The 13,217-nt window shown below is 37.6% G+C and overlaps 2 protein-coding genes across 2 annotated transcripts; both read right to left on the bottom strand.

Moving 5' to 3' along the window:
* Nucleotides 1-1,087: 1,087 nt before the first annotated feature.
* rln1 (relaxin 1) lies at nucleotides 1,088-3,025 on the bottom strand. Its single transcript, XM_055179756.2, has 2 exons — nucleotides 2,468-3,025; nucleotides 1,088-1,719 (listed from the first exon to the last, which is right to left on the bottom strand). The coding sequence occupies exons 1-2, from the start codon at nucleotides 2,640-2,642 to the stop codon at nucleotides 1,523-1,525; spliced, it is 372 nt and encodes a 123-aa protein (XP_055035731.2). The 5' UTR covers nucleotides 2,643-3,025; the 3' UTR covers nucleotides 1,088-1,522.
* A 137-nt stretch (nucleotides 3,026-3,162) lies between these two features.
* plgrkt (plasminogen receptor, C-terminal lysine transmembrane protein) lies at nucleotides 3,163-12,975 on the bottom strand. Its single transcript, XM_055179755.2, has 5 exons — nucleotides 12,820-12,975; nucleotides 9,773-9,854; nucleotides 4,214-4,344; nucleotides 3,892-4,001; nucleotides 3,163-3,471 (listed from the first exon to the last, which is right to left on the bottom strand). The coding sequence occupies exons 2-5, from the start codon at nucleotides 9,851-9,853 to the stop codon at nucleotides 3,344-3,346; spliced, it is 450 nt and encodes a 149-aa protein (XP_055035730.1). The 5' UTR covers nucleotide 9,854; nucleotides 12,820-12,975; the 3' UTR covers nucleotides 3,163-3,343.
* Nucleotides 12,976-13,217: the final 242 nt, after the last annotated feature.

Below are 13,217 nucleotides of genomic sequence, written 5' to 3'. Positions count from 1 at the left end.
GCCATAAAAATACTGGACTGAGATAGAGAGAGAGAAATTTAATCACTTTATTTATGGCAAAGGGAAAAGGACCTTTATAAAAGAGAATATATATTTTACTTTGTAAAAACATCTTTCAACAAATAATGCATGCAGAGCTGGGGCCTATACCATGAAGCCGGTTTAGTTGGTTAGCCAGGTTTGTTTAGGATTAGTTTGTGCAAATCCTGAGTTTTGGGTACCATAAAAATAGCTTGTACCAACAAGGGATGTACATTGGCTTGGTTTTGTCAACTTGAAACTAATCCTGTAACCCTGAGTTTGTTTAACCATTTTCATGGTACAGGCCCCAGAATTAGGAAAATATCCACTCATATTAAAAGTACAAAAAACGTGCAATCAAATTCTGGAAACATCTAAACCTCAGTGAGCCTCACTCATATCATTATAAAGCCCTGAAATACAAAGAGCTGAGTAGAGAAACAAATCCTCTGAACTGAGTGTTTCATTAACATCTACTGATCATCATCACACTGATCTGATCTGATCCCATAACATAACATCACTCAAACACAACAACAAAGCAAAATGCAATGTTATTTCACCCTAAAGAGAGATTACAGATAAAAATCTGAGATCCATCTGGATCAGATCCAGACTCAGTGGACACAAACTCACTATAGAGATGGACAGATGACTGCCACAGGAGGAGAGGTTATCCACACGGTCACCAAAACCAATAATAAACAAGACATATGAAAGCCTATCAAACCATGAGAAACTGATCTTTCTGTTAGGAGAACACAAGGACTGATGTGTGTCTGCATGAGAAAATCAATCTGACCTGACTTCATGTCTCCATTATATGAAGATACTTCATGTAAACTGATTTACTCTATTATTTAACTTTGTGTTCCTACTCTTTAATTTTATTTCTATTACTTACTATTTCACTTTTAATTTTGCACTATATACTTTGTTTTATTTTTTACTTTTATTTGCACTATTTGTACGCAGCCCATCTGCAAATTGGTAATACAAATTTAGTTTTTGTCATGCCAATAAAACACACACAAAAAAATGACAATACAGCACACTTAAATTCAGATGATGTTCATAATATATATTTTATTTATGCAGATTTTTGTGTTATTTATATACATTCTACTTGAAAATCACTAAAATACACAAATAACTTAAATGACGTCATGTCTATCTGGTTTAAAGAGTTTACAAACCTTTCATACCGCAGGCACAATGGCATCTATGTCATTGGCTTCGGATAGAGAGATGTCAAGAAAAGTTTAATTACATGTGAGGTTTTTTTTACCTTTACTAGCACATTTAGACTGTAAACAGAATATTCAACTTTTATTGTTCACAGTGTTATTCTTTACTTTAGTTTATACAGGTTTAACGCACACAGTCTCTCATGTGAACAAACAATAATCTGTAACAAATGACAGCTGCAATAAAGTTAGACATCAACATTTATTCACGTGTTCATATGAAAGAAATTGAATTGAAGATCAGACTCGTCGTCTCAGCACAGGCGGCCGATGTCGTATTTCGTGCAGCCCTGACTGCAGCACAATCCCGCCAGTCCGAGCGAAAAGTTCCGCCTCCGTCGTTCCGCTCGCGAGGAGAAGAGCGTCCCGATGCGCGCGTCTGTCTGTAGCCGCAGCAGCGACGCGTCTTCACTCGAGCTAAAGTCATCGCGTCTCTCCAGTGAGATATCATCTGAGTCCAGAAGAGAAATACAAACAGACTTAAGTCCAATAAACTCAACCTTTACGAAAGTTAACAGTCAGAAAAAAACATGGTTACTACAGAACAAACATCTGCCGCGTGTCTCTTTACATCATTCATTACTTGATGTGCGTCTATTCATTCATATCCATCAGATGCGACATTCTGTTGTATTTCGATGAAGCTCATTCATGTGTGCTTATTTAACCCGTGAAAAAGATTAAAAACATCATCATTCAGTGATAAAGACAAACACAATGAGGTGAAACTATATGAGCTTTTGTGCTCATTAACAAAATAAAGTAAAATATTAGGGATGATTTATATTTCTTGTGATGTGCAGTAATGATTTAAGTCATTTAAAAACATCCCTATTTTCAGTATTTTCCTTTTCTTTATCATATTGTTCTTCTTGTTTAAGTATTATTTATCTGTGTATTATTACTTACATTCTTGCATTGTAGAGCACTGTGGTTAAGTCCTGTGGCTGTTTTAAATATAAATAAATGTGCTATATAAATAAACTTAAACTAATACATTTTTGGTGTACGCGATATAAAATGTTTGATTTCAAATCTTTTGTGACGTTTTACACAAAAATCTAGTTTATTACGCTGCGTTATTATTATTATATTATCGTCACAGTGATTATGATGCTGTTGATGTCCATATATATAGACGGTGATATAAATGATATAATTATATGATAATGATGTTGATAATGATGTAGCCTACATACTGTATGTTGATCTTCTCCACCGGGATCCTCCGCACGTGAAGATAACCGCTCGGATGAACTCGCGACCGCAAAGTTTCACCCCGAAATCTTTCGGTAAATCCGCCCGGTACGCGCTCACGCACACACAACACACACACACGAGCAGAAGTGCAGAAAACACCCGATACATTTTCATCAAAGTACATGAAGTATAAAACAAGTAAGAAGTGTGCCAAAGATCCACGACCTAGATGATGATTCTCCATCAGTTCACACTGACTTAAATACACGCGCACACACGCACACGCACACACACACACACACACACACACAGTGACGTCACACACGTGTAACACATGAGTACAACTTATTTCTGACAGTGATAAAACCATATTATCCAACTGTGATTGCTGATGAGTGATCACTATATGATGATTAGATACAGATTACAAAACTCAATGTTATAAAGATGACAGCTGTTATCAAATATAAAATATTGATCAATATACATTTTTTTAATTTAAATATTAAAGCTGCAATCTGTAACTTTTTTGTTAAAGATGGCCACAGAGTAAATAAAATATTAAACATTCTCCTTATACCACTTTTCACAATAGCTTATAATTATAATTTACTAGTTAATTAGACTTGGTGGGAAATGTGAGCTTGTCACAAAAAAGTAAAACATTTCTTAAATAATAAAAAAAACAATGGTCTGAAAAACAAAACTAAATCTGCTTTATTGTTTATAACTTGGATGTTCCTTCATAATAATAGTACTCAAAGCACATCACGTGTTTAAAGTGTGTAGAAAAAATACCATTGGATGTCAATGACGTTTCATCACTGTAAAATGTGATTGGTCATCATTAGAGATCAGCTGAATCTATAATGAACTCATTTGTCCAACGGAGGCGAGAGAAGAGATTTTGCTCGGCGAGATTTCTCGATACTCTCAAACGTCGGCATCCCGTGAGGCATTGCCAGACGATCACTCTCAGATCCCATTATGTGCTCCGCTTCCGCTGCATGGACATTAAACATCACATTTAGGAACAATTACTGAACAAAAATAAAGTAAAATTGCTTTGAAGCCACAGGTCTTTGACTAATGACCAGTTTTACTAATTATTAAAGGACACAGATATTTCTTTTATCCGATGTTTCACTTTTAAGTAAGATTAGTGGAAAAGATGACCTCTGGATTTTACAGGTCGTAAAAGAAGATCAAATATAAACGTGATGTCACATTTTACATTCAAAACTTATTTTCTACTCTTCAGACTTTCCGTAAATATGTTAGAAATGTGTATGATACAAATGCAGATTAATCCAAAATCATAAAAACTCGTTCAAAGTTTGATTTTTAAAATTCCTTCTCAAATGATTAAATAACGATACACATGACGTTTGTTAAAGGATAAAGATAGTCAGTGTTGTTGTACCTCTCATGCGATGAATCAGTGAGCCATACGCCATGTCCACCTGATAGGCCATAATAAAACTCAGAGGAATAATGGGAGTAAATAAAGCAGGTCTTCTCTTCTTCATGGCTCTGTGGATATACAAACACGTATCACTGTGAGGTCACACGTGTGTGTGTACATCAATGCAATGAAACATACCAATGATGTCATAGTGTAAAATATCATGTTCTTCACAGTCAAATACAAATAATCTACTTCTGTTTATGTTCACTTGAAAAGGTTGGTGTTTACTGTACATTTTACAAAACATTTTCAAAACACTTTAGTGAATGTGACAGACCCGATGCCGAGACCCAGAGTGACCAAACCGAAGAAAGAGCCGAAATACTTGAGAAACTCTCTGGACCAGGCCATCTGCATCGCCATCTGACGCTCACGCATCTGATTCTGCATCTGTAACTGGCGCTCCAACTGCACAAACACACACAAACAAACACGCACGCACAAACACACACAAACATGTTGGCATTTTATTGTGACAATTCCTTAGACACAATGCATTTTATACTTTACAAACTGTATATTGTTTTCCCGTAACCTACCCCAGTCCCTAACCCCAATGTCACAAAAACCTGTTGACAGACTTTAATCGATTAAAAAGTGACATTTGTTATGTTTATTAAGACATTTCCTGTGTCCCCGTAAACCATGTTTAGAGCATTATAAACATGTCATTATACACTATTCATGTCCCCTTAAACCACATATTCCAACCCATAGACATTTTGGTGTAATTGTTTTCATACTGACCTCATAATGTTTTATTCCCTAAATATAACACACAAACATTTTCCCATTTGTACATTTTCAATAAAACATTTAAATATGTTTAGTATGTTAATGTGATTAAGATGCAGAATCCGACCCTAATCCTCTGTCACAGACAATATGCAAATTAATATTTCTGCAGTGGATTATTCAATAGTCCTCATTATCATAAAGGTCAGAGTTTATGATGAAAACACACGCACGCGCACACACACGGCCTCACATTAACACTCTTCATCATCAGGTCACACACAGCATCACTATTTCACAAAGTCACTTCCTGTCTGCAAGAGGAAGACAAAACTGGTGCTGATAATCAGACACATCGTGCTGTGAGACAGATTACAGGTCTCAATGACACACACAGTATTAAACGTATCGCTCATAAAAGTGACGTAAATGGCTGGGAATAAAGTTCACTAATGAGTAAAAGAAAAGTAAACCACCTCCTGCGACCAATCATATTTGCCCTGTTAAAGCATCAATTTACTGACACCAAGGTATTAATTATGTGTATATTATAACCAATCAGCTCATGTCTTTCATTAGCTGGTTAAGTGTTAATCAAGCAAACCTGTGTTTGAGTTAATCATGAACAAAGATCTTCAGTTAACAGACTCGGACTGAAAGACCGACTCAGACTGAAAGACAGATTGACAGACCCGGACTAAAAGACCGACTCGGACGGACAGACAGGCTCAGACGGACAGACACATACTCTCTCTCTTATAGATGATAAAGTGAAGGTGATTCTGGTGTGGTTTGATGTTCATTGACATTTTCTTTCGAGTTAACGTGTGAAGATTTTTGGACAGGTGTTTTAAATGTACAGGGCTGGTGATGAGGTCGAGTCAGTGACCTTCTCCCACACAAACATTACACATTGACCATAAAAACTTTTAAACTACCAACAGGATCTCTAACAGTTGCCCTTACACAACACGCTTAATATGAAAAAAGACATTTAGTCATTGATTGTCATCCGTTCTGCACTGAACAAACTGTATTGGACATCTGTTTCACAGAGAGCACTTATTGGCTACAAATTTGGCAGTAAAAATGTAAACATCCCAAAGAATGAGAACTAAACAAATAAACAACTTTTGACTTCAATGCGTCTGGGATGCAGTAGACACATTGTGAGTACGAGTTACCATACATTACTTTCACTTCAACTCACTGACCAATGCTATATTTTAGATAATAAATAGTTGTTGCATGTGAACGATCCGAGATGTTTTTTAAACATACATTTATCGCATATAAAAGTAAAAAGCTGCCTTTTGGTCTGAGAAGCGTCTGTCTGTCTCTCTCGGTTCACTGAGCGATGGCACTCACGTAACCTGCAATTTAAAAGTCATTGGTTTTAATTTCAGCACGTCGAAGCGACAAAGAGAAAACAGAGACACAGGAGAAAAGACAGATCAAACTATTGAACGCTCAACAATAAGACATGACGGAGGCCAGCGAGAGCGTCATGAGAGATCTCAAGGAGAAACACTTAGTCTGACAGGTTAATGGTGTATGATGTCATCAGGGTCACATGATCCAAACCTCATTTTTATTGGAAAATAATGATCCTGCCATCATTTCTAACATTCACTATTTGGACAAAACTATTGAGAGGCCCACGTCTAATGAACAGGACTGACTACTTTAGTCATTTCAGTGAGCACAAATCTTAATCCTATAGCATAAAATGATCTTCTAGCGATTTTATAGCAACAGTTTGAAAATAATTTTTATATTTATTGAGAAATAATATATTATGATATTTATTTTCACAAGCATGTTTGAATTGTTGCAAAGCAGCTTTACAAAGAATTAAATACATTTTATAAGAAACAGTATAGGATAAAAGAAATCATAAAAAACAGGAAATGAAAATATAGAGAATATATGATGGCACAGATATGACCCTGCTTGTGAAGTCTCATAATCTAATGAGGAGCATTATTTCAATCTTACTCAATATTAAAGATATCAAACTTATATTTCATAATTGGGTCACATTTTAATAAAACGTGCCGGTTTAAAACATATAAAGTCATGGCCAAAAGTGTTGGCACCCTTGGTAAATATGAGCAAAGAAAGCTAGAAAAAAAACTATCTACAATGTTTCTTCTTTTAAGCTTTACTTAATTGAAGTAAAACAATTCAAAGCGGGGGTGAAACCACATTATGAACCAAATGTTCCTCTACATTAATTCACACTGGACACAATTATTGGCACCCCTAGAAATTTTAATGGAGTAAAATATATCGGAATTATATTAACATTTTCTTAGCAAACCATGGTGACTAGAAACATGATGCTGTCCAGTCATGGCTTCCTGTTTCACGAGAGAATAAATATGAAGTAACACAAACCCCAAACCCCCTTAATTTGTCATCACAGTGGATAAAACCAAAGACTACAGTTCTGATGTGCAGCAAAAGATTGTTGAGATACACAAAACAGAAGGTGGCTTTAAGGAAATAGTTAAACCAGAAAAACATCTATTTCTACAATCAGGGAAATAATGAAGGTGTTTTAATCGACTGGAGATAATCTCACTGAAAGAGGACTTGTGTCTATATGCTCAGCAAGGAGAATCATTGAAGTGGACAAAGACTCTTCAAGGATCACAGATGGAGAACTTCAGAAATCAGTTGAATCCTGAGGTCAGAAAGCTTAAAAAATAAATCAATAAAAGAAACAGCACCTCCATAACAACAAGTTGTTTGGGACACCGTTTAAGAAATCCTCTGCTCTCATGCAAAAACAAACTCCAGTATATTCATGTGTCGAACTGTGACTTTAAACAGGACTGAGATCTGCGGTCATATGAAACCTAAAAGAGATTTTGGCAGCAGGAACACAAGATGACTTTAGTACAGTTATAAGTTATACATTATTTTGAACCTAATCTTATTTAGATACATGGTTTCATGAATTATATCAAATACCAACGGATAAAAAAAGTAAAAACCTGACATGCTCTGCTAGAAATAATGGGTTGTGCATTCTTCATCAAGACATTGTTTAAAAAAACAAACATCAAAATCAACAATAAATAAGTCAGTGAGCACAAAAACAAGGTTCATGTCAGTTCCCTGAGGTGAACTATACAGAAAATGACTGAAATGGAGACAACATTTCGATGCTGTCACTGACATTGCACACATGATAAATAAACTTGAACTTGAACTTGAGCAGCAACATATGAAGAAGGAATCATCTAAGATCACTTCAACTTATCATCAGACATTATAATCCACGTCTCTGAGCCGTTATCTTTACACATGGAGGTGGCAAAGAGGATTAAATAAAGGGGTGCTAACAATTATGCATTAGAGAAACATTTATTTCATAATGTAATTTCCCCCGCACTTTCAATTGCTTTACTTCCATTCTTTTTATAGCTTTCTTGCCTAATATTTACCAAGGGTGCCAACACATGCCAAAGGGTGATATGACTGTATATAGGTTAAAGTAATGTTTTAAATCATTTTCTTTTCTCTTGCTATAACCTCACAGGTCTGAATTAATTTCTGACCATCTGACCTTTCACCATTTTAGAAGAACAAAAGGTTCATGATTTTTTGGGGGGGATCTTATGAGAAAACAATGAAAACCGATGGTACTCAATGAGTAACAGCCATATTCAAAAAGATTATTACAGATTCCTTGAGGGGCTTTTGAGCGGTTATTAGATTGTGAGCGATAAGAAATGTTTATGAGCATTTAAATGCACCTGTGGCACAGAGAGAAAGAGCGTCAGAGAAACCATCAGTCACGCAGAGATACATCCAGCTCTGCTTTTTCAATCCATTTGCGTGACATATGATCACTCTTAAAACATAAAATTATAAACTGAAATTTACATTCATTACAAGGTATACATGGGGTCAAATCCACGACCTTGACGCTGCTACTGCAGTGCTTCACCGGTTGGGCTAAAATAACATCTAAATCAAGGCAATGTTGATTTTAAAAACTCCATCACTTGCAGAAAAGTGCCTGCTAATAAGTCAATGTAAACATAATGTCAACCACTAGATTACACTTTACTGTTACGACAGATAAGTTTGGTATGGAGTGACACAGGTCACAGGTCAGTAGTCAAAATGATATAGAACTTAATCAAAGGCTGTTGTTAGATGCAATGTGAACCCTAAAGGAGTAGTCCACTTTAAAGATAAGGTCCATTGACTTTTAATAGTAGGAAAAAAACTATGGTAAGTCAATGGGCCCCATCTTTTAAGTTAACTACTCCTTTAAGTATTTTAGCTGTAAATGTGGCTTATCGCTACTTTTACCTTTTAAAGTCGTTTATTTACAACTCAAATATTTAATGAATCATTTGTTTTCATTTTGTGTCCAAGTTTCAAATCATAAAAAGAGATTAATAATAAAAATAATCATCAACTTAGATAATGCAATAAGATAAAACAGACTTGTTTAGTGGTTTATGCAGAATCAATCATCAAATGGTTATTTAATATAAAAGACACTTTTTCTCTTTGTCTGCCAAACACATACATGTAAATATACTTACAAAACACAAACATATGAATTGCAAAGAAGGGAAAGGTTTAAAAGTTAAATCAGTTGTGTGCGTGTGATGATGACTCCTTTATTCCAGCAGGGCGTTATGAGCTGTCCGGCAACTGAACAGAAATCCTCATAATCTTACTGCTGGTTAAGATTTCTCATACTGAGGTCTCAGGTGCTGACCGCCTCACGGGCACAGATTTATCACATGCATGCCAAAAAATACATTTGTGAGGAGAATAATCCTGTGTAATGATCACACGAAATGCAAGCATCTCTCTGTTAGCTGAAGGCCGCCGGATGGCAGAAGAATCAAACACGTCAACGTCTAAATTAACCAGCTTAAAGAAACACACTGACATCACCACCATCCTTTACATGTATCTGCATCCGCGAGCAAAGTCTTATAAAAACACAGCTGTGATGTTAATAAGTGTGACGTCATAGTCATGTAAATGTGTATCATATTTAAATACACAGTCACATCTGTAAAAAAGTAATATTGTGTACGGAGAGATGAATGTGATTCTTTACCTGCAGCCGAGCGTTCAGCAGCATGAACTCCTGCTGTTTCTGGAAGTTCTGCTCCATAGGTTTAGAGAGCAAGAAGCCCATCCTGAAGAAGAGACACCAAAAATATGAGCCAGCATCATCACCATCATGATCATCACCATCATCAGCAGCAAGAAAATCATCACAAAAATCATCACCATCACCACAATCATCACCATCATCATCACCACCACAATCATCACCACCATCATCACCACCACAATCATCACCACCATCATCACCACCATCATCACCACCACCACAATCATCACCACAATCATCACCATCATCACCATCACCACCATCATCACCATCATCATCATCATCACCACCATCATCATCATCACCACCATCATCACCACCATCATCACCACCACCATCATCACTGCCATCATCATCACCATCATCATCATCATCACCACCATCATCACCATCACCACCATCATCACCACCACCATCATCATCACCACCACCATCATCATCATCATCACCACCATTATCACCATCATCATCACCACCACCATCATCATCACCACCACCATCACCACGACCACCATCATCACCACCATCATCACCACCACCATCATCATCATCACCACCAACACCACGATCATCACCACCACGATCATCATCACCATGATCATCATCATCACCACCATCACCAGATTCATCATCATTACCACCACCACCACCACCATCATCACCATCACCAACACCACCATCAACACAACCATCATCATCAACACTATCATCACCACCACCACAATCATCTCCATTATCACCACAACCACCATCATCATCACCACCACCACCACCATGATCATCACCACCACCATCACTACCACCACCATCATCACCACCACCATCATCACCACCATCATCATCATCATCACCACCAACACCACGATAATAACCACCACGATCATCACCACCATGATCATCATCACCACCACCATCATCATCATCATCACCACCATCACCACCACCATCATCATCATCATCATCACCACCATCATCACCACCATCATCACCACCATCATCACCACCATCATCACCATCATCATCATCACCACCACCACCATCATCATCACCACCACCACCACCACCATCATCATCATCACCACCATCATTACCAGTATCATTACCACCATCACCAGATTCATCATCATTACCACCACCACCATCATCATCACAACCACAATCATCATCACCACCACCACGACCATCATCACCACCACCACGATCATCATCATCACCATCACCACCATCATTACCAGTAACATCACCACCATCACCAGATTCATCATCATTACCAACACCACCATCATCATCACAACCACAATCATCATCACCACCACCACCACCACGATCATCACCACCACCACAATCATCACCACCATCATACCAGTATCACCACCATCACCAGATTCATCATCACCAAAATCATCACCACCACCATCATCACCACCACTAGGGCTGCCACTTTTTATTCGATATTCGAATATGCATTCGAACATGATGTGAAATATCCGTATTCGAACTATAAATAAACTATCTTGTTTTTAAAATGCCATGTGTAGCGCACTATTTACAGTCTAGCCCCTCGTAATAGGAAGGAAGCTAAGAGTGAGACCGAAGGCAAATGTGCGCAAGAGAGGGAAGACGTGGCTCCGGCTTCTGCAGACTTTTTTTGCTTCTTCTGTGGATTTTTTTTTTAAATCTGAAGAATTCTACGGAATGTTTTTAAATGTTTTCAAAATAATATTAGATAATTTAAGCTGTAAATATTGCAAAATTGCATCTAAAAGAATGACTTTTTAAAGACTTACAATGAAAATGAATACACCAAACCAATGAGTCCTCTGAATTAAATTGGACTAACATGAACAAGATAGCCTATGTGCATGTCAAGATAGAATTATAGTTTGTATATAAAATGACATATTGTTATAGTGTTATATATTATAGCAGAATAAATAAGCTTGTGTTAATACTTTCTCATTATGAAATTAGGGTTTTTACAACGTAATGTAAACTTTATGTTAAACATAATAACAGTCTCGTAAACGAATTTGAAATGATCATGTGCTGACTGTCGCGAGTCACATTTTTTTCAAAAGTGACAGCCCTAATCACCACCATCACCACCACCACCACAACCATCACCATCATCATCATCTCCACAACAGACACATACATGCAACTGGAGCCTAAAACATGCATGTTATTAAAAACACTACTGCCATGAGGCAAATAATCGACAGTGCAAAGATATTATTCATATTTTTAATCATGACATTACTGATGATCAGACAGAGTTTTTATTTCATATCTTTGTTTCTTTCTCTCTCTCTCTCTCTCTCTCTCTCTCTCTCTCTGATTAATGATTCAAATAGTAAAATATTCATGTTTATACCACACACTTATACAATATCAGTGAATATCAACAGACGTAAAAATCAGTTGTGAACCATTAACTTATGCAGCAAGTAAAGTCACTTTAGTGTGTAAAATATCAACTTTATTATCAATCACGTGGCGTTAAACGCAGATCTAATGGGGCACTAAACCAGAAACAGCGCAGCTACAAACACACAGACACACAGACAGACAGACACACAGACAGACAGACACACGGACAGACAGACACACAGACACACACACACACACACACACACACACACACACACACACACACACACACACACACACACACAGACAGACAAACACACAGAGACAGACAGACAGGCAGACAGACAGGCAGGCAGACAGACAGGCAGGCAGGCAGGCACGCACACACACACACACACACACACACACACACACAGACACACAGACAGGCAGACAGACAGGCAGGCAGGCAGGCACGCACGCACGCACGCACAGACAGACAGACACACACACACACACACACACACACACACGCACACACACACACACACACACACTCACACGCACACGCACACAGTCAGACACGCACGCACACACGCACATAACTGTGAATCTACAGATGAAAACGTGAATCATACCTGGATTTAAATGAAACACTGCGGCTCGAGTCAGATTAATAAAGTCCAAGGGCACGCGGGCGCTGCGTACGTACGCATTGACGTAACTGCGATGTCACCTTTGATTGGCTCCAGATCTCACTCTCACTTCTGGTTGGCTGTTGTGTGCACTGCAGAGGTCAACAAACTGAAGCGAGGTGTGTTCGACTGCATGCTGCGCCCCCAAAACAGACAGGCAAATGACGTCAAAGTACCGCGAGAGCGATTCCTTATCTTTCCGTACGATTTCCTGAAACACTTTCCTGTAAATCCGGGGACATTTTATACAATTTACACCGAAGTCGTTTATCTATATTAAATGCAAATAGAGTATGAGAAGAAAAACCCCAAAATGCAGTGAAACGATTAAACATTTTGCC

This window comes from Misgurnus anguillicaudatus, chromosome 9 (assembly GCF_027580225.2).
Source record: "Misgurnus anguillicaudatus chromosome 9, ASM2758022v2, whole genome shotgun sequence".
In the NCBI taxonomy this organism is placed as follows: Eukaryota; Metazoa; Chordata; class Actinopteri; order Cypriniformes; family Cobitidae; genus Misgurnus; species Misgurnus anguillicaudatus.
Note: the sequence above shows the minus strand (reverse complement) of the source record. Positions and strands in the feature narration are given on the sequence as shown.

Coding starts and splice junctions, on each gene's coding strand:
- plgrkt (XM_055179755.2), bottom strand. CDS start 9,853: ATGGGCTTCTTGCTCTCTAAACCTATGGAGCAGAACTTCCAGAAACAG. Junction 4,345..9,772: donor TGCTGAACGCTCGGCTGCAG/GTAAAGAATCAC, acceptor GTGTTTGTGCAG/TTGGAGCGCCAGTTACAGAT. Junction 3,472..3,891: donor ACTGATTCATCGCATGAGAG/GTACAACAACAC, acceptor ATGTCCATGCAG/CGGAAGCGGAGCACATAATG.
- rln1 (XM_055179756.2), bottom strand. CDS start 2,642: ATGAAAATGTATCGGGTGTTTTCTGCACTTCTGCTCGTGTGTGTGTGT. Junction 1,720..2,467: donor GTGGAGAAGATCAACATACA/GTATGTAGGCTA, acceptor TTCTGGACTCAG/ATGATATCTCACTGGAGAGA.